General features: G+C 42.3%; 1 protein-coding gene across 1 annotated transcript in view; it reads right to left on the reverse strand.

Moving 5' to 3' along the window:
- ARF4 (ARF GTPase 4) overlaps positions 1-20,672 on the reverse strand; it is a 45,235-nt gene extending 24,563 nt beyond the window's left edge. Inside the window, exons 1-3 of the mRNA XM_085624671.1 lie at positions 20,405-20,672; positions 3,062-3,142; positions 534-643 (exon numbers count right to left, since the gene is read on the reverse strand). Of these exons, the coding sequence (XP_085480797.1) occupies positions 534-643; positions 3,062-3,142; positions 20,405-20,471 (258 nt within the window). The 5' untranslated portion in view covers positions 20,472-20,672. The remainder of the gene's footprint in view (positions 1-533; positions 644-3,061; positions 3,143-20,404) is intronic.
- Between the last annotated feature and the right edge of the window lie 1,418 nt (positions 20,673-22,090).

The following is a 22,090-nucleotide window of genomic DNA, read 5'->3' on the forward strand; positions in this document are numbered from 1 at the left end:
AGGGTATTTTCCCAACCCATTTATGACCAGTCTAAAAATTACTTGATTTGACTCATCAGCATAAAGAGCACTTCTCTCTGCAGCAGACCCAAAGCTGCCAAACTAGTGTCATGGTAAAATGTGGGAACTCCGAGTGTTTCAGGTGCTATACTCATCTACCTGTGCAAATGTACGATCCCACTGGGTTTCCAGAGTTTGAAACAAAACCAATATTTGTTAAAACACACAATTTGACTAAGTAACTGAAGTCTCGTTTATTCTGGTTTGAAATGTGTTATTAGCATCTTCCAGAAAGTGTTATTTTTTTACATTTTAATTATCAACATTGTATTCGGTTTGTTTTTTCCACTTAGCAGCGCCTTGAAGCTTGTATAGAATGTGTCTACACAATATCAAATAAATACAAATATGAACACAGAAGAGAAGGGGCTGCAAAAAAAGCCACACTGACTGTCAAAGAACAAATGAAATTTTTATCCCAATGTTTGTGATCACACTTTTCATGTGCAGAACTCTATAATATACTCACATACCTGTGTATTTTGAAAGTAATGCCTCCAAAGGGGTCTAATTTTATCTTGTCCACCAACATCCCATACGGTGAAACAGATGTTTTTGTATTCTACTGTTTCAACATTGAAACCTGAAAAGAAAAATGCCAATGTAGTCACTTTCTAAATATAAGATTGGAAAAACAACAAAAAGGTACCTTTAATTTTGAAGCAGCTACTTCAACTTCACCTTCACTCAAAGACGTCTTCAGCAGTAGCAATTCTAAAACTGTTTAGTGGCGGCCAGTGATTTAAATGTCTCAGGTCATGATTAATACTGTTTTATTAAATTAAATAAAAATCCCAGCAATAGAACTCACCTGGATAGAAAGTAAACTTTAGAAAATGTACCTTGAGTTAGGTGGTTCTCACTGTTTTTTTTTTTAACTTTTTATTTCATAATGCTCAGAAAAGAAAACATCAACGACATCTTCAATCCATACGTCATAGGTAAAATAATCAGTGCGACAATCGTTACGGAGTAATTATCAGTGTGGTAGCACTCTCTTATTCCTACATGTCCCTCCCTATAAACCTTGGTAGGTCTGCCTTTTCCCCCAGATCTTTTCCCATTTCCGTGGGCACCCCCTGCTCAGATACATTGTACGTTCAGCTTGCCCAAACCAATCTAAATCAGTTTTCCAATCTGCCATCCTCGGTGAAGAGGATGCTCCCCAGCTCTTCGCTATGTTTCACTTTGCTGCTACCACCGCAGCCAGCCACAGTCTATTATAATCGGGCCATGCCTCGTCGCCAGGAATTAGTAGCAAGAACCATTTCACCTCAACTGGAACCTCTACCCCCATCACCTCAGCCATAATCCTCCCAATGTCAAGCCAGCACGACATTCCTGCAGTAGGCGACAGAAGTCCCCTCAATCCCACTACCCAGTTGACACAAAGTATTATCAGCGTGCCCCAACCGATGTAATAATGATCTAGAGTAGCACATTCTATGTAAAATCTTTAGCTGAATCAGCCTGAAGAGGGAGCGTATTGCCATCTCTCTCGGGCCTTGTAGAGCCACTACCCGGTCTTCATCATCAAGTGGGCCAAAATCATCCTCCCATGCTGCTCTCAGCAGTCCCAGGAGTTGTTGGCCACTTTTTTATTTATTTATTTATTTAATATTAGTTGTATCGCTTTCTCAACTAAGGGGTCCCTCAGCAGCTGAAACTCTAGGGAGGGACGCCTCTGCAAGCTCTTCCCCTTCGCAAATATGGGCCAAAGCATGTGTTACAACTGCAAGTGGCTCTCACGGTTATGCTACTGGAGCTTGCATTCAGACCACTCAGAATTATTACATTACAGTTTTTGTTTTTAATTACTGAATATTTTTTAACGTGGCTGTATGACAATTTAGAAAGTAAATAGTAATTCATATAAATAGTGAAATGACAGCATGTATGTCATTACTTAAATATCCCCTAGGAGCAGCAGATGATACATTTACATTTATGCAGACCTGCGTGGGCTATTTACCCATACTGATGATCAAGGGTGATTGGCTGGGCACAGAGAGGGAGAAAAGCGGTTGCAAGCATTGTAATTTGGTCCTCGAAATCTATAAGGATATTTTACCAGCATGCAAAGTTACAACGAGGGTAAAGAAGGGGGGCTGGTGCTTTGAAGAAATGATGTTGTTTGGCTGTAAACGCCTAACAGCAGAAGCACCGTGATTGTTTTTAAAGAAATAAAATAGGATTGGAGAAGAACAGAATTTTTAGATCTCACCGCTCAGCCAGCATTTACTAAAATAGCCCCTCGTGCATTACAATGGAAGGTAGAAGATGTATATAAAGAGCCAATCATAAGATGAGAAAATACTCCCCCCCCCCCCGCCCCCTTTTAAAGTACTGGTAGCAATATGTGTGCCAAGAGGTTAAAGATGCAAAAAAGAATCAAAGAAGTGATGAAGTCTGTCACTTCCTCCACTAAGGCTCATTTTCTTGTGATCCTAATGCAACAGTCTGCACAGAGACTTAGTAGAGGGTTGAGGGTTTTGCCTTATCATGCAATCAAAAAGGTTCTATCAGTTGTCATGTGTTTGGTGAAACATGGTTTATGAAAGTGTTCCTCCTATAGTAATATGTTGTTTCATCACTGTGTTGTTCACACATAAAAATATAAATTTTAGCCCTATGAACTAGTAATTGAAGATGCAGAATTAGGCGCTAAATCAGACAATCTAATACTGATGAGGAAATCGGTTCAGATCACAGCACGAACATCATAATTAGCTGACAAGTATTGAATGATTAAAAGTGGCAGGAACAGACTTCCGAGCAAATGTTTCAAGGAAGAGAACACATTACAAGAAACAGTAACAATCACCTATAGAATTTTAGAAACAGATAAACCTTAAACAATTCCATTTCCCATTCACCCAATGGGATCGGATTATAATCATTCATGGAAAAGGAGGGGAAAAAAACAGGTATGTGATCCTAAACTCGGATTCAACATCCTTTTAGTGAGATTAGGTGATAAAACTGTTTTATATATACTTACCAATAGTTGGAATTGTTGTTACAATTTCACCCAACTTCAGCTTGTACAGAATGGTCGTCTTGCCAGCAGCATCCAAGCCAACTACAGAATAAAAGGAAATTGTATTTTAAAATAATGTACCTTTTACAGGACTGATAAAAATACTTTGAAGTGCGCACAAATTCTAGAATTGTTGCACCAACGCTTGGGGAACAATAGTCAATATAGCAAGAGTCATATGGCGACCTAGTTAATTCAGAACTTAAGGCCTGATTTAGATCTTGACGGACGGGTTACTCAGGCACAGCAGTGACAATATCACATCCGCAAAATATAAATCCCATTATAAGCGATGGGATTTATTATTTCAGAAGACGGGATATCCATCACCGTTGTGAGATAGTAGCCTGTCCGCCAAGATCAAAAACAGGCCTGTAGGCTAGTTTGCAAGGGTAAGAAAAAAACACAAAGACAAGAACTTTCACGGCATTGATGCCTGGACTAAGAAGGTTAATTTCTGACATGTGGTGTAAACCAATATTTTTCTTGGTTAAGTTACATGCACCTGGCAGATCTTGGGTGCTGCAAGAGAGGATATCTGGTTAATAACCCAGACAAATACTGTGTACTACTCTGATTACGCAATTTAGATTCTGGCACAGCGCTTAACTAACAGTCACAACAGATGGCAGTCCATAATGGTACTTTGCTCTGGGAAAAATATAACAAATAGTCTCTGTGCTGCATATACTATAATATTTTAATTTAGAAAACAGAACTTTGCAGATGTACAAAAGCCACTGAGGATGAAACGGTTTTGTGACTTATTAATACAATTACAGAGACTATGCTTTAGGAACTAACTCTCACAGCCGCTTATACTTTTTTTAATCTTAAGATCAAAAATATATTTTTATAGTTCCATTTCAAATGAACAGCAAGCTGTTGTAGTTCGTCCAGACGTTAAAAGAAAATTTGCTCCACAATGTCATGAAAAGCAAATTTTAAAAGAGAATAACAAAAACCCAAGGATATTGGCCAATTTCCAAATGTGTGGTGATAATCACCACACATCAGGTTCCTTCTCCTGCGTCCAATATTAAATGGCGGTGCAATTCTTAAAAAGGTTCCAGATGCAAGGTGTTCGCACATTAAATAACATAGTATGAAATGAGACATTAAATAGCAGTTGGGTTAAACTAAGTTACAATAAAGTCAAATGAACATAAACACTTGATATTGTTGCAAATACAGTTATGTTTACTACAATAGCCTGGCAGACACCTTAAGTGGTCACTACAGACATAAAATGAAGAGAAAAGAAGAAAAAAAAAAAAAAAAAAAAAAAAGGTACGTAGCGAAAAGAGACAAGGTAGAAAAACACAAAAAAATGGAGTGGAAGGAGGTAAGATGGCCTCACTACCCTCCGAGTCCGTTCAAACACTTAGGGGCCATGCACCAGTCAATTTCAAAGCACCATGCTTCCACTATAGTGGTCACTAGGCTGCTCCATATCTGTTCAACGTCCCTGCAGGTGACCACAAGACTCAGACTGGTAAATATGCTGCAATGACCTTAGAAGACTTTCTATTGCCAGATGTACTATTTTGGTTGGAATGTCCGATAATCCCCCACACCACAGGCAACAGCTCCTAAATTTTACCAAGAATCATGAGTTTTGGGACACTGCAATAGGTTGTGGCATAAAGTACCTTCCTGACCTATCCCCACAGACACACCTGTGGAAGCCCTGAATAATAAAAGTCTAGTCTTTGGTGTAATAAACCGTAAGATCTAAAGCTGGCCCAAGTTCAAACCAGCCCATATCACCCCTGTATTTGGATACACCTGGATCTCGTTCAAATCAGAATTTTCTAGTGGGCCCACACCCTGGTTTAAGGTCATGGTCAAGATGGCTAGGGTGTCAAAAGAAATATTTATGTCTTGCACATCTGAAAAAGTCCTGTCTTGGTCAACAGTTATAACAAAATCACATCTTCCAAGAGCGAGCATTATGGAAAGACCGCACTCATATTAGTGGAATTCAGTAAGGCGTGCTGGAGCTGCAAGAAGATAAAGAATTTAATAGCTCTCTGTAAGAAATCGCGTTTGTGGTTGACAGGGGTGTAAGCCATGGTCAACCAGCAACCACAATCCTGGTCAGGATAAGGCACAAGCAAACCCCAAATTAACCTGTGCTCACCCCCTTGGTAGCTTTGCAGAGAGCAGTCAGGCTCAACTTAGAGGCAATATGTAAAGTACTTGTGCAACACTTCAAACAGTAAAACAGTGAAAACACCACAAAAGGCGCCCACAACAGATGTAGAAACTTACAGTAGTTTTTAATAAATAAAACAAGACCAAAACGACAAAAAAAAATCACTTAGTAGAACTGGAGGCATTGAATTATAAAGTTTTTCGTGAAAATAGAGCCAAAAAAGCACAAAGCGCAAGTTCAGGCTGACCGAGATGGAGCCCGGGCTGGTTACAGGGACCAAGGTATGCCCGCCGAAAAGAGTACCATATATCCTGGTTGCAGAGTGTTGTTTGGATCAGAGTCGAAGCTGTGCCGCTCAGCAGTCGGGTCTGGGAAGCGGTGAATCTGCGGTGCAAGGTCCAGTTGAGTCGCCGTCGAGGATCTCATCGATGGGGCTTGCGATGCGAAGTCCGGTGCACAGCTGCTGATGCGTCTGTGAGGCGGAGTCTGGTGTCATCGTCGAGCCCACAGTAGAGGAGAGATGAAAGGCCCTGCGCTGTGGATGTGTCACACCACCAGGCCGATGCATCAGTTCAGAGAATTGCGGAGAGCAATGCAGGTGTTTGCGACAGGTCCAATCCACACAGCAGCGTCGGTTCTGCTCAGGGATGAACCGCTCAGCTTGGGATATACGTCAGTTCTGCTCGGGCTGCGTCGCTTTAAGACAATATGTCTGTTCCACTAGCAAGCACCTCAGGCCCATTTCCAAGGGTCCAAGACCGGGGTGGCACCACTTGGCCGGGTAGGCTCACAAATCACAGAGACCTGGTGCAAGATGTTTGGAAGCATGTTATGTCCCTAAGGCTTCAGATCAGGAGACCAGCCAACTAGCCTTTGGTGTCACTCTGGATTCTGAGTTAAAGAGATGCAGGTCCGGTCTTTCTCACCCAGGCAAGACGGCAGAGATCAGCAAAGCAGGAGTCCAGTGGAGTGGTAATCCTTCAGCAGCACAGGGTATCCACAGGTGTACTGAAGTGGTGGTGTCCAAGACCTTTCTTTCATACACAATTGTGCCTTTGAAGTGGGGAGAAGCCTCTAGAGGGATGCTTTTGAAGTGCACAGATGCCCTGCCTTCCCTGGCTCCAGACTAACTACAGAACTATTCAGATGTAAGTGAGGAGAGGCCCAGCTCCTCCCTCCCATCCTGCCAGTGATGGCTCATTCCGTCACACCTTAGCTCCCATTGTGTATGGTTGCCTTGGAGGAATACACAAAGGCCAACTACACCCAGTCGTGTGGCCAGACAGGCACCAAATGGCTAAGGTAAGAAAATGCCAACTTACTAAAAGTGGCATTTTCAGAATCGTAATGTAAAATCCAACTTCACCATAAATTGGGATTTTAAATTAGGATTCCAGAGACACCAAACTTGAACAACTCATATCTTCCTATTTGGAAATTACGCTTATGAAAAGTAATAAGGTAATCCCAATGTTATCCTATTGGAGAGCTACACCTTGCAGTAGTGAAAAACAAATTTAAGAGTTTTTCACTACCAGGACACGTAAAACGTAAAAGTATATGTCCTGCTTTTTCAATACATTGCGCCCTGCTCTCTGGGTTGTCCGGGACCTACCCTAGGGACAACCAATGTATTAAAAAGAAGGGTTTGGGCCTGGCAAAAGGTTTAATTTTGCCTGGTCGAAATGGCAGGTTAAAACTACACATCCAGGCTCTGCAATGGCAAGCCTGAGTCACGTTGAAAGGGCAACTGAAGTGGTTGACACAACCAGTGCTGCAGGCCCTTTGGCACTGATTAGCAGTGATGAAGTGGGCAACGTCCCAATACCAGCATAATGAGTTCAAAAAAAGTGGAGGAAGAAGGCAAAACGTTGGAGCCGGGGGGGGGGGTTAGGAGGGAGGGGAAATGGGGACCATCCTATGGCCGACATGTGTAGCACACTCATATTATACTTCATGAGCAGATGATCAAATGGTTTCATACCTGCTGGTTCCCATACCGCCACATCTCAGACCAATTAATCCAATCACTTCAACCTCTAAAACCTGTGTCTACTCAAAGGGAAAGTCTCTTGTGTAATTCTACTCTGCCAGCCCATCATAGGTGTGGCTTGTCACCAGATCTAAACAAGTGTAGCTATAGACTCCGTAATTCAACAGCATAGTAGATGCAGCCATGGCCAACCACTTATTTTCAGTTTAGTAAGGGTTCCACCAGGGGAGAAAATGCAAATGAGCAACTCAAACATATCTGCAAATGTAAGGCAGTAAAATTCCAACTTCATAAATGCCTCTGCTAAGAGCACTGAAGGAGCTTTTGGGCATACCTTCCCCAACCAAGTAATTTCAGGAGTGTGATCATCTTAAATAGTGTAGTCCCAAAAGGAGAGCAGGTGCCTCTTCAATGAAGCAAATCAGTAACCTGCTTAGGTTATGATCGTAGATACTATTCCTAACTTTTGTAATCATTATTCCCAAATATTTAAAGTCTTTTTAAAATTCAATGCAAACTCAGCGTTTCCATCACAGTTGCATAACTTTTCTTTTTGTCCAGTTAATTCTGAATCCTGCTTATTGCATTCTCAGTGTAGACCACACCAAATCAGGGCACATGGTGCTGCAGCACTACGAATGTCTCCATTACCCAATTGGAGATATACATAATTATCTGTTTACATCTTGATGGGTTTGACCTATCTGGCAGTTGCTGATCAGTTGGCAAGTGTTCCTCAGCCTGTTCCACCGGATACATCTTAAAGCACATACCTAGCCAGCTATTTAGTGAGTCTTTTAAATTGTACACCAGGGTTCCTGGTGAATCAATCCATAGATCAGCATTTAGCTGATATATGGCTATCCTAATGTCATCTTTAGACACCTCTTCCTCCAATATAGTCCTATCCCCACATCCAGTCTAGGAAGATTGTTCCATTTCTTGCAACCAAATTGGGTGTCAGTAAAGGTTTGGGCTACAGCAGAATCACTTGCGACTTTCGGCTGTATTTCCATTTGCAAGTAGCCATCTATTCTTCTACTCTCTTGCTAAACCAGGAAATAAATTTGGCCTCCCTTATACCTACAATATACAATCATATCTGAGAACCCAAATGTGTTTAACACAATTTGCTTCCAGACTTCAGTACTATTTCCTGCTACCGATTCCTTCAGGCACCCAAGTTGGCTCTGTTATATAAGCCTTTTCCAGAACAATTAGGTCCTACAAACTCTGAGTTCTGGACCTTATTTCCCATCTCCTTAGATACACCTCACCCCCTTAGGACAGATTAATATGATTTCTAAATAATTACACTCTACTGTACAGTGCTCTTATTTTCTTTCTAGTCATTTCTGGCATATCAGACCTGTAATCTACCATCTACTGTTCCTGCAATTCCCTACAGCAAAACCTCCATCCCCCCTGTACCTGCATGGCACTAATCCCATCACCATAAGAAGGGGAGAAATGTTGGAAATTCCATTTCTCAAGTACACCCTCTCCCTTTCTCTCCACATCTAAACAGGCTATCAAACAAGGCTAAGGAAAAAGCTCTGAAACATGAAGCGCGAGCTTCAGAATGAGAAGACTAATTGCAAGCTCTTTTATGTGTCCACTACTGGTGTGATAACCATTCCACTAGACCTGAAGCTGAAATGAAGTAGAAGTCTTGAAAGAGAACCCTCCTTCCTTCCTTTTGGAGACAACCTATTTTTCCTATTCATCCAATACATTCAACTCATTACCCATGATCGGGATAACCATTCGTATTTACAGCCACAGCCTTTCGGTTATCGCATGTTTTAATAAAGAGATGCAGAAATACTGAAATTGCTAATATCTTCTTACCATGGTCTAGAGATAACAGTTTACCACACTTGTATGCCCATTCCCAACGTGTCCAATACAAAACAGACTGATTTCTTCAACAATAGTACTACACCGCAAGAACCTGTTATATATCACGCATGAGCCCACAGAGTGTATTTGGCCCTACCTACAAAATAGAGGTATACCCCCTCCTTCACCAACCCACAAGCCACCAACTAATTCCATAAAACAATCTAATACCCAAATACATAAAATGCCTGTTGTTCCATGCTGGCATGCCATTCCACACACTCAGTAACTCAGTATGCCACCTTCCATCTCATCTACAGGCCTTTATGATGAATTCTCAGATCTCACCACTGCCTTGTCCAACTGACATGCCCACATTGCCCTCTTAGGTGACTTCAACCTACCAGACAATACAGGCTCATAAAAAACAAGAGACTCCCTCTTCAACCTCATAGATCCAACCATAGATCCACTCAACATGATACAGCATGTCAAACAGCCAACACACTCTAAAGGCCACATCCATGACCTTGTCCTCACAACATCACCAACAATTCAATGCAAACCATCCTTACCCCTGGACTGGACTGACCACTTTGCTATCCCCATTTCCTTGCTTAGCCTCCTACCAACAAACAAAAGCCAAAACAAAAGAGAAGGCTAAACCTTCAGATCCTTTGTTCTAATGCTTGAACTTCTCTCAACCTATCAACTCCATATCCGACGCGATCACCCTTCTGACCAGCCTTTATAGCCCCATCTCTTCTAGATCTCACGGACATACTTAACTCCCCCAAATCCACTTCTTATTATGATGAGGATGACCTAGCATGGTCCTTCATCAAAGTTCTCAGGGGATACTCTATGGCCCCTACTAATCACTGTCAATGCCTCTCTCATGCAAGGCATCGTGCCCGAAGCAGTCAAGACAGGGAAGATCCTCCTCCTCCGAAAGAAACCTAAACTACACCCCAATGACCTCTCCAACTACTGGCCTATCACTGACCTACCAGTCATCTGTAAGACCATTGAAAACGCAGTCTTTGTTCAACACCATGCCCACATCAATGCTAACTACCTTGTGCATGGCTACCAGACTGACTTCAAATCAAGCTGCAGCACAGACTGCACCCTTGCACATCTATGATGATGTCCTACTGACCACAGATGAAGATAACCCTGCCTCTTTATACTGCTGGGCCTCTCAGCTGACTTTGACACAGTTGATCATTTCACCTCATATGCACCAGGAAGTCTTGATGCGATTCATAGGCAACAGCCTTCACTGGTTCTCCTCCTACCTTTCCTACTGACACCAGTTTGTTCACGTAAGCACCTCCAGCTCACACAAGATTCCCATCACCTGTGGATTCTCCACGGTCTCCCACAGTGTCTCCTATTTTCAAGCTTTACATGGATCAGCTTGGTGATCTACTCACAGATAACAATATGAAGATTCACCATTATGCTGAAGATGCACAATTCTACTAAAAAGTCCTCTCTGCTTCAGACATCCAACACTGATGATGCACAACTCTTACTTGAAAGTCTTCTCGGTTTCAGACATACAAAGCCTCTAACACAAGGTGCACATCATTCAGAACTAGATGTCCAGCACCTAAATAAAGCTCAACTCAAGTAGACAGAATTCCTTTATTTCCCAAGAACAAACACAATACAACCTGGCTCATACACCTACACTTCTAGAAAACCCAAAAATCAAAAAACACAGATTCGGTTATTTTCAGGCCATTAAGTGAAAAACTGGAACATGTCAGCTAAAATGTTACCGGCCTTTTTCTTGCTGACAGTCAGCAATAATTTTAAATATTAGCCACTTCACGATTTTAAAGAAATTATTTTTTGGATTGATATGTTCTTACCTTGTAAACTTAATTTCCTGACTTAGATTCTCTTTATTCTTCAATACTATGTACTGTTTTTATAGTCTTGTTTTGATACAATAACAGTGTCATTTAAACCAGTAACAGAATAGTACAATTAATCAGTCAATCAATCATAGAGGGAGGGCATTTTTTGTGCACAAAGTATTGTTGTAGGTGGTTAGCGACTTTTAATTCCAAACAGAGTATTCCCGATTTCTTTTTTCCGGTGCTTTATTTAGATGACTTCATTCCACTCACCAGTACAGTAATCCAAGGAAATAGAAAGGAAAGGAAAACAATGCAACTTGTTTACTAAAGTGTAAACTCTGTTATTTAACACTTAGTATAGCACAGAATGCTTTAGAGTGCCCATCGATGTTCACCGAGGGCAGCCTTCCTTTACATTCTTAATGTCAATTTTCCAAAAACATACACTATATCGTCTCCATAACTAATTTTCCCCTCGTCCCTCCCTCTAACAGATTTGGCAAACACTGCGTGTGATATTGTTTGTATTCTAGATTATAACATTGTGTTTTCTCTCATGTATGAGAACGACTTGTTTGGTTGCATGTGCTGTTTGCAAAGAAATACCCAATACAAATATTTTACCCCAAAAAAACATACTTTATATCCTAGATCCTGCAATATATACTGAATCTTATTCAAAATGTGAAGAACACGTTTATCGAAACACAAGACAGAGCTGCACACCATCTTCAAATGCAAACTACATAAAAATGAGGAAACTACTTCTGCACTGGCAATGTTGACCGTTTATTGCTCAATCTTTTGCCGCCGTTGTATGTAATATCCCTTCAAACAGACAGCTGTTGGCCTCCCCTTTAAGAACCACACATTTTAGCATTTGCCACACAAGTCACCTAAACGTTGTACAGGCATCACAACAGCTAACTTATCAGAAGGAAATCCGAATTAACACTGTGCACGTGGAGTAACATTTGTTCTTATATATTGTAGGTCAGAAGTGTAAAAAGGTATCTCAGAAAATGTTTTAAGTAAAAGGTCCTTAGCAATTAAAAAAGATATGCAGTAGGTGCATAATGAAACGGGCACGGGTGAGTAGACTTTTATGTATAAACTTATTTTGAGGCGCATCATGTTTAAGATGTAAAAACCAAAAACTGCTGAAAAAGTTGTTATGGTTGTCGCCATGATGCCATAATAGCCCAGGTTTGTGCATCTTTGGGTTTGTAAGTCCTGCAATGAAGGCAAAAAAATAGAAATGGCAGCCAATTCTTCTGCAAATCCGATCTGTTCTTAAAGTACAGATGTACTCCATTTTGCTGAATCAACATTCTTTTTTTTTTTTTCAAATATCTTGAAAATTAGTGTCTAGACCTACACCAAACCAAAACGATACATGTAGTTCCATCTTTATGTCAAGTTTGGTGCAAATCTATGCAGTTGTCGTTGCTGAAGACAGAACAAAAAATGTACTTGGGGATTTAAAGTGTCAATGCATCCCACTCACCATAACTGTTGACCTATGTGACCAATCTGAATCATATTTGTAGGAAAGAACCAGGTGAGAGATGGTTGCCAATTTTGGCAAAGATTCATCTACAGAGGTCTTCAAACTGTGGCGCGCGCCCCCTGGGAGTCCGTGACTGCATTCTCAGGGGGGCGCAACTGCCTCAGCAAAGACGTGTAATTGAAGATCGCCTGGAAGTGTACCTTCTTTATTTGGCGCATTTCCAGGCCATTTTCTTTTACAAACAGACAAAGTGTAGAAACCGTGCTATGGGGGCTAGGGTCATTGAGTGTGGTGGCAGGGTCATAGAGGTGGCTAAGAAGAACAAACTATTCTGTAAGGATTTTGTTATTTTATATGCAGTTACGAAGGCAAAAAAGTAACCCCCGGACAACGGAAAAAAAGATAAATACAAGTTAAACATCCTGTTATTCTGGGCAAATCACTGAATCCGCCTGCCCACAAATTAATGTGACCTTGTGTAATGTAATTGGGGCTCATGTGAAGTGCTGCGATATCTCAGGCAAAATTTGCGCTATATAAAACTACCCCAAAAAATAAATAATCTTATTGTGCCAAATGTGACATCTCAGTTAGTTAATGTGATCTCTGTGGGGGGGGGGGGGGGGGGGTGTGTGTGTGCGCGCGTGTTTGTGTCTGTCTCCGTGTCTCCATACCGGCACAAAATTGTATGCTCGTTGGCTCAGTGTGGAATACTGACATGTATTTATAATGCTATGAAATCCCAGCCTGTGACAGAAAGCACTGTGAATATGTAAGTCATTATTAATTAGTAATGGCAGAGGAAAAACACAAAAGGAACAAGATCCATGGGTATTGTCAAAGATATGGCCCAGAAGAGGGGGCACTATGTGGCGACAACTTCCTTAGCGAGGTGCCCCTTAAGATGGGTGTGGCATATAGGGTCTTTATTTATTTTAAAAGAGCCATCAGAATCATTAGTGTAACAGGTACTGAGTCAAGTGTGTAAATGACTGCTGTTCCACAAGTATGTCTTCCTTACTACGATAAAGGTGCTGTGGGGAGGGACCCATGGTCCTTGCTTTCATTCGAGCCTGGGTCAACCTTGCTGGGTTTTTTTCAACACTCGAGGGCAGAAAGTATTATTGGTGCTGCAAGTAGAGTGGCACCAGGGCCCCATGGCATGAGGAGCCAAGTAAACCAAATCATGGCAGTTTTACCACCCTCATTGGCTTGCATTAGGGCCCAAAGAACAGATGCGATACCAGTGTTGCTTTCAGCCATGGAGCAATGACTTAAGGGAGGGGGAAATTGAAGCAGAGGAGGCACCTTAATTTAGCCTCAGAGAGATGACGGGGGAGGGGGGGGCAAGATGGGGTCCCTGTTTTTAACAAATGGCAGAGGCGATCGCTTCTGCCATACAAATCGAGCTATCATTAGTTAAGTAAGCGCAGTTGTCCAGGGTTCTAAGTGGCACACCGCATCACAGTTATGATTTTCACTTAAAAAGGGGGTAATGGGGACTACTGTTCATATGTAGCACTAGGGCACTCTACCAGGAAAAAAAAAAAAAAAAAAAAAGTGGTATCATGTGGGAGCTTCTTTTTTTAGGTCTCGCCTATGCAGCGCACATGCGCTGCTTAGGAAAAAGACCTTTAGCAATCGATTCCGTTTTTCAGGCAAAAACGTGCACGCATTGCTTTGAATGCAACGCGTGCACGTTGGGCGATTCCCTTGCGGAAGCGAGCTTTGAAACCATGTGTTTGTAATTAACATATGGTTCCTGCTTGCTCCCGCAAGGGAAACAGGCGCAGGCCCCCTCCTCTCTCCCTGCTGCCTCCTCTCCTGCCAAACCTGCTCTCAGCTAACTTTCGCGGCCGTGCTGGTCTTTCAGTGCTTTTTTTTCTTCTTCCTATCAAAATTGACAAAGTGTTTAGTAACTCGTAAGAAATTCCCTTTCACAAATAGTCCGTTTATTCTTCCAGATATTATTTTTTTTATAAACCTCCCGCTCTAAAAGGGGGCCGGACCCCCACCAGGCTACTGTCCAGCCTGCATAGCAGTCAGGTGCTGACGGTCTGAGTTACAACCATATTAATTGCTGCATGCGGGACGTAATCCCCTCGCTTTGAAGCCCAAAGCGGAGTTAGGCACTGCTCCAAAAGCGCCGCAGAAATGAGAACGCATGCCCTTTTCAAGGGTCAAGAGTGATTTGCATATGGCCAGGTCTAAACTGGGGTAGCATGGTGAGCAAAAGAATGATGGATTTAACCCAGATCTCTCGACTGGGGGTGAATGTTTTGATTTGTTGTGCATTCCGTCCATCAATTGTGTGTCTTTTGCTTTCTCGCCCTAAGTGCGCCAGGTATGCCCAGACGTGGGTCCTGGGCTCACTGTGCCACTGGAATCAAGCGTTACAACAAACAAATGATGGACGGAATGCTGACAATGCAGACATTCTCCCCCAGTCAAGAGATCTGGGTTAAATCCATCGTTCTTTTGCCCACTACGCCACCCCAGTTCAGACATGGCCATATGCAAATCAGTCTTGACCCTGTGCCTCATGGGAACAGTCCAGCCCGAACTGCCAAGCCATGTCTTCCCTGGACCGGAATCAAGCATCCTAGGACCGGTTTCTGGCTATCAGCCGTCATCAGCCAGGATAGCTTGATTCCAGTGGCGTAGTGAGCACGGGTCCCACGTCTGGGAATACCCATGCCACTTAGGGCGAAAAGCGTTACAACAAACAAATGATGGACGGAATGCTGACAATGCAGACATTCTCCCCCAGTCAAGAGATCTGGGTTAAATCCATCGTTCTTTTGCCCACTACGCCACCCCAGTTCAGACATGGCCATATGCAAATCAGTCTTGACCCTGTGCCTCATGGGAACAGTCCAGCCCGAACTGCCAAGCCATGTCTTCCCTGGACCGGAATCAAGCATCCTAGGACCGGTTTCTGGCTATCAGCCGTCATCAGCCAGGATAGCTTGATTCCAGTGGCGTAGTGAGCACGGGTCCCACGTCTGGGAATACCCATGCCACTTAGGGCGAAAAGCGTTACAACAAACAAATGATGGACGGAATGCTGACAATGCAGACATTCTCCCCCAGTCAAGAGATCTGGGTTAAATCCATCGTTCTTTTGCCCACTACGCCACCCCAGTTCAGACATGGCCATATGCAAATCAGTCTTGACCCTGTGCCTCATGGGAACAGTCCAGCCCGAACTGCCAAGCCATGTCTTCCCTGGACCGGAATCAAGCATCCTAGGACCGGTTTCTGGCTATCAGCCGTCATCAGCCAGGATAGCTTGATTCCAGTGGCGTAGTGAGCACGGGTCCCACGTCTGGGAATACCCATGCCACTTAGGGCGAAAAGCGTTACAACAAACAAATGATGGACGGAATGCTGACAATGCAGACATTCTCCCCCAGTCAAGAGATCTGGGTTAAATCCATCGTTCTTTTGCCCACTACGCCACCCCAGTTCAGACATGGCCATATGCAAATCAGTCTTGACCCTGTGCCTCATGGCTGGAGAGGGGTGAAACCGGTTTGGACTGTATTTATTTCAACATGGGATTTTAACTGACCGCGTAGTTTCAAGCTCTAAACACTCCTGAGACCTGATTTTCTTCAAGAGGGAACTCTTTTGCCAGATCTGTGGCGGCCGAGTATCAAAAATAAGTGCATATACAGTGATGTTAGTGGATTCCACTGGAGACTGGTTGTATAAATAATAGCTCAGAGTCATTTTTGGAGGCCTTTCTGCCCCGGATTTTCAGATTTTAATAACTATTGGGAATATATGTTGTTTTCCTGAAGAAGGTGTTGGCTGTATATCGATTGCCCACTGAAACGCGTCGATGCTTTTAGAAAAGGAAACCACATTAAGTTTGAGGAGACAATTGCACTGAATGAAATAACTGGAACAATAATTTCAGTAATCACAAATTGATCTGTACCTTACTGATGTACTGATGTAGTGTTTCTTTGAAAATAGGAATCATTTTTTCCTTCATGTGTTCCCAATTGTGTACATCAATGTAGTTTGTTTTTAATTGATGTAATTTAGATTTATTGTATGTTTATGAATATTATTGTTTTTAACACCACTGTTTGAAGCTTATAGGGAGCATGATAATTAGATAAAGTACATTGTACACTAAATGAGGCTGTGAATAAATGTGCATTTTTAATTGTTTTTATCTGTTTGATTACATTTCTCTTTTTGTTCATTTTCATCTCACTGGTGGATAAAGGTTGTACGAGGTATTGTGTTGTGTTGTTTAAGACTTTGGTCTCTGTTCCCATGAGGCACAGGGTCAAGACTGATTTGCATATGGCCAGGTCTAAACTGCGGTGGCATGGTGAGCAAAAGAATGATGGATTCAACCAGATTTCCTGACTGGGGGTGAGTGTTCTGATTTGTTCTGCATTCCGTGCCTCAATTGTGTGTCTTTTGCTTTCTCGCCCTAAGTGCGCCAGGTATGCCCAGACGTGGGTCCTGGGCTCACTGTGCCACTGGAATCAAGCTATCCTGGCTGAAGAGGGGTGAAACCCCGAAACCAGTCCTAGGATGCTTGTTTCCGGTCCAGGGAGGACCTGGCTTGGCAGTTCGGGCTGGACTGTTCCCATGAGGCAAGGGTCAAGACTGATTTGCATATGGCCAGGTCTAAACTGGGGTGGCATGGTGAGCAAAAGAATGATGGATTTAACCCAGATCTCTTGACTGGGGGAGAATGTTTTGATTTGTTCTGCATTCCGTCCATCAATTGTGTGTCTTTTGCTTTCCAAACATGGCACCAGTTGTTCAGAATCAAGGTTTGTTCCAGTATCAAATGAGACTACCAGCTGCGTATCATCTGCGTACGAGAACATGGACATGCCAAACTCCTGGACAATGTCTGCCAGTGGACGCATATAGACATTGAACAATGTTGGACTGAGCTAGGAGCCCTGCGGCACCCCACATATCAGTGGCATTTTATCAGAAAAGTAGCTAGATCCCACGACTTGGAAGGATCGGTCCTTCAAGAAGGATAACAACCAATCCAAGGCTTTGTACTGGATACCAATCTCCCCGAGTCTTTTTTGCAGAATGCAGTTATCCATGGTATCAAATGTTGTGCTCAGATCTAGGACCAGACCTTGGTCTAAAGTGCTTTTTAATTCTTCTGAGACTGCCAATAGAGCGGATCCCGTGCTATGCTGTGCACTAAAACCCATCTGCGTGGGGTGAAGACAATGGTTGTTTTACAAGAAATCAGACAGCGCCGCATTTACATGTTTCTCAACAAGCTTACCTACGAATGGCAGGAGTGAGATACAGAAGTAAGACTTTAGATCCTATTGAAAGAAATAACACCTGTTACATATGTAAATATATCCATAGTGAAAAAGAAGACCACATACAAAGAATGTGTAGTTTGTCGATCAGACACCTTTAAGGAATACTATCCTAAAGTGACAGTAAAAATTGCATGAGATGTATATCTAAAACATTCAGTAAGTAAAGTTGGTGTACGCTTTGTACGGATGAGTATTCTTCGAGTTTTATTTCAGGTGGACTGACCCACCCCAAACACAGAAAAGTCTAGACATCACTACCTTACTACATAAACAGCAAGGCTGGAAATTGCATAACCTAGTGTAATGATTTGTTTTGATTATATTAAAGTATCTGTTTCCAACACACTTCAGACATAACAGAAAAGAGTTTCATTTGTGTTCCCAATTCTGAAATACTTACACAGTTCATTTAAATGTTGTTGCGTGCTAGAAAAAAACCTCTTTTCTACCCTCAGTATCCAGCAAGATTTTCACAAAAATCCTCACTTTGAAGTCAGAGAGAGAAAAGTAAACAAGATCCACCGGAAGACAGCGCCTGACATTTGACTTTAGCCTTTGAATGTACAGCAATTGTGACAAGATAAGAACAAGATATAAAGGTCTGTTTACAGAATGTGAGTTAGTGGAAGAATACAGTAAATACAGTTTAGGCAGAGTGAGGGATGACCTGAACCTGGACAGCCTAAACCAAATAAAGCCAACAAATAGAAAGCCAGAAAATGTGACTAACAAACCACAAAGCCAATGGTAATCAACGGGCGGAATGCATTTCTAGGTCAAGTTTCTTAAAGTCCCCAAGATGTCTTTAGCGAACCAGACAGCTGCGCTGTGTGGTAGGCTGTAACCTAAAACTGATACATTTCACCCCAAAATGGTGGCAATGACAAAACACTAAGAATCATGACTGATGCCTACAATGACCAACAAATTACCAATAAGCGTGTGATTAAAGGTTCCAAGTCTTGGCCCCTCTCTCTTTGAAAATGGTAATGGTGATGTGAGACCAGTCGAGATTTTAATCTAGCTCATCAGAATAAATTTACCTGGGTGTTGAGAAAGGTTTTGTTCAATTTAAGGTAAAGAGTGGATAGAGGGAACTGCTATACTTTTGTGGGGAATTACCAGCTCCTATATTCACTTGAACACGGTTTTAATTTGTTGTGGAATAGAAAATATCGGCAAAAGTACCAAACTCTCTGAACCAAGTCTTAAGAGTACAAAATCATACGAAAATGGGGACAGGCACTGCACAGCTACTGAATGAAACCTGCACAGTTATAAAAAACACCTCAACCTGTGCCATGGTATGAAAGACACCCTATGGAGCGGGGGCCTGAAGAACCACTACGGTGGTACAAAATGCAGCAGGGGCCAGTACCGTAGTGTGCTATGCCAGTCCTGCGTTTCATGACCAATGAGAAGGCAAATGATGAGAGAGTCAAGACTTGTGGCACTACCAAACGAGTGTAGGTACAGACACTAAGGGAGCCTACACCCTGCACAGAGGATATACTGAGGGACTAGGGACACGCACCAGCGTCCATGCAGTTCAGGCGCAGCTTGAGCTTCAGCTACCTTCTTTTTAGAGGAAGTGAAAAAAATCCATCAAGAATTTTTGAAGCAGCTTTATTGTTTAGAAACGTTAATACGCCTGCAATATATATTTTCTTGAATTCCGGTGACAAATAAGGTAGAACAGACAGTTTTCTATGGTTCAAGCTAAACAGTAGGATTAGGAAAGGGGGTTCGGAGAAATTGTGGAATTAATCAGTTAAGAATATTATGGCGGCTCAAAACGTCGATAAATACTTTAAATATTACGAAATCTAGCAAATTAGTCATTTTGAAGTTACCTTCTACAGAAATTAAACGTCACCGAAAGAGATTAACTAGTGCTTTTGGTAAGAAATAACTAAAACAATCTTCCCAAAACTACCAGAGAACAGCCGCAAATGTTTCAAGATCTGTGCCACTGACCAAAGAAGAGTGAATGAATAAAGTACGACGAGTCCAAGAAAGTTACAAAAAAGTGACAAATAAATGAATGTATAACCTAGAGGGAGAGAGGGGCAGAGGCATATCTCAGCCGATGAGTTAAATCAAATCCAAAGAAAGTTGGCCTGCCAGGGCCCTAAAAGTAAGGAAATATGACAGCAGGTACAGCCAGGGAAAACAGCGTGCGGGGCAGGGCAGGTATGTCACGACACGAGTGGTGCCTAGTGGGCAAGTGAAAGCTAGTAGCAGACAGGCAAAGGAACTACTTTAAATTATTGAGCTATAGATAATTTAGGGTCGGGGGTAGTTTGTATGAAGCTAGATCACGGAGAAAAATAAATGTCCGGTTCCACAAGCAGTACATGTATAATCAACGGACAGGTTCGTGAGGCCTCGAACACCCCCACACAGTTAAAACGAGTTCATCTGAAGATGGAGGGAATGCCGGCAGAACACAGCCCTGCACCACTGAGGAGATACTCTCCGTCTGACAGTGAACCTCCACTTAGAGAACAGCAAGTAGTCAGGAACCAGCCTCCGGGCATGCCCCATCTATAAGGAGAGCACCGAAGGTTAGGGGTAATCTATTGACAGCTCACCCATGAGAATCCGCATCTGTCGCTTGCCGAAGAGCCGGGAGAAGATGGAGGAGATTGTGAGGCCCATGGCAGCGCTGTCCGAGTACTTCCGACACTCCTCGCTGCTCCCTCTGCAACTGGTCTGTGTGTGCTTCCGTTAGCTGCTCCTTCAGTCACTACCTCTCTGCCACGTCACGGTCTGCCTGTCCGTTGCTGCAACACCACCACTTCCAACGCGACTCAAATGACGTCAGCACTGCCACATCCCAGGACAGACCGGAAGGGGACCTCTGGGCGTGGCTACAGATACGACGAACAATGAACCCTTAGGACTCCGAAGCTGGAGACATAAAAGAAGGACGAGACCGTGCTCGTATTTCATGTTATAAGTATAACACTGTATCATTGCCTTTCCTTATCTGTACAAAAACACAAGCGCCATTCGCAATGCTTAAAGCATTACAATTATTTGTTTGTAATCATAACATATATAATTACTGTTAATCTACTCTATAAAGCGATTACCCCTGATCAGGATACTGTATATCTTCTCACTGTACTGAGAAAAAAATCACTGCACCTCTTTAAGATTACTTTCATGTAAATCATTTTATGTCAGTGCCTGGACGTACAGCTCTTTGGCCAAAGTCTGCAGCCATTTTAAGTGGTGAGTTAGGTGTATTAAGAACATATTGCCATATGAAGGTCTCAGTTACGTCCTTCTAAAATGTTCGTATGAGTCATATTTTCAGTAAGGAAATAGACTAGACTGCAGTAGACGTAAAATCAATGCCTTAGCTTACATTTTTATTTGATGAATGTAATGTTACAACATTTTCAAAAGTAAACATAGTACGAAAACAGTGTTTCCAGATAAGCCTAAAATAATGGTAAATAAGAGATTGTATTTAGTGACTCAGTGATTAAGGCAGTGGTCAAAATGCATTTAAAAAGTATGGGATCTTTGATATTGTGTGCAATGGGGCAGGGTCAGTGAGTGAGGGGGGGTGGGAGTCAAATGTTATATTTAATTTCATAAGCTTTATTTTGGTTAAAAACCATAAAAGCACATATATACAATACTTATTGCACATTGGTAGGGATTCATAAATCATACTATACCACAATTCATTAATTAAAATAGATAAAATGTACTAAAAAGATAAAACAATGAGATAATCAAAAATCAATTTGAATGCAATAAATCTCAGTGTAAAGCATCATAGGGATGGACATCTTTTAGCTTAATTATTGCATTTCTTGCATACCACATGGAAAGGAGGAATCTCGAAGTGGCGAATACAAACACAGGGGTCGTATCATATTTTAATAATCTGTAGACCTCCCTGTAGTCCCTGAGACCTCTTGATTTACAAAGGGGAACAAACCATTTGGTTCGTGCCCTGATGTAAGAGGGACAAAAGAGCAAAACATGCAAATCGGTCTCTTCTACAGAATCACAACCGGGACAAAGACTCCACCTGGAGGAAGGGGCCAACCATTTGTTTGACAGGGCCCGCAGTGGTAGAGATCCGTGTCTGAATTGGAGATATAGTTTTTTTTGCTAACGAGGGCTGGATGTCATCCAGAAATTTTTCAAAAAAATAATGGTCTTTTACCTCCAGAACTCGGAGTGACAACCTGCCCAAGCTAGAGTTCAGATCACGGAGATTCAGGTGATACTGTTTAAGAATGTCCCCCAACGCC

This window comes from Triturus cristatus, chromosome 9, assembly GCF_964204655.1.
Source record: "Triturus cristatus chromosome 9, aTriCri1.1, whole genome shotgun sequence".
Classification (NCBI taxonomy): domain Eukaryota; kingdom Metazoa; phylum Chordata; class Amphibia; order Caudata; family Salamandridae; genus Triturus; species Triturus cristatus.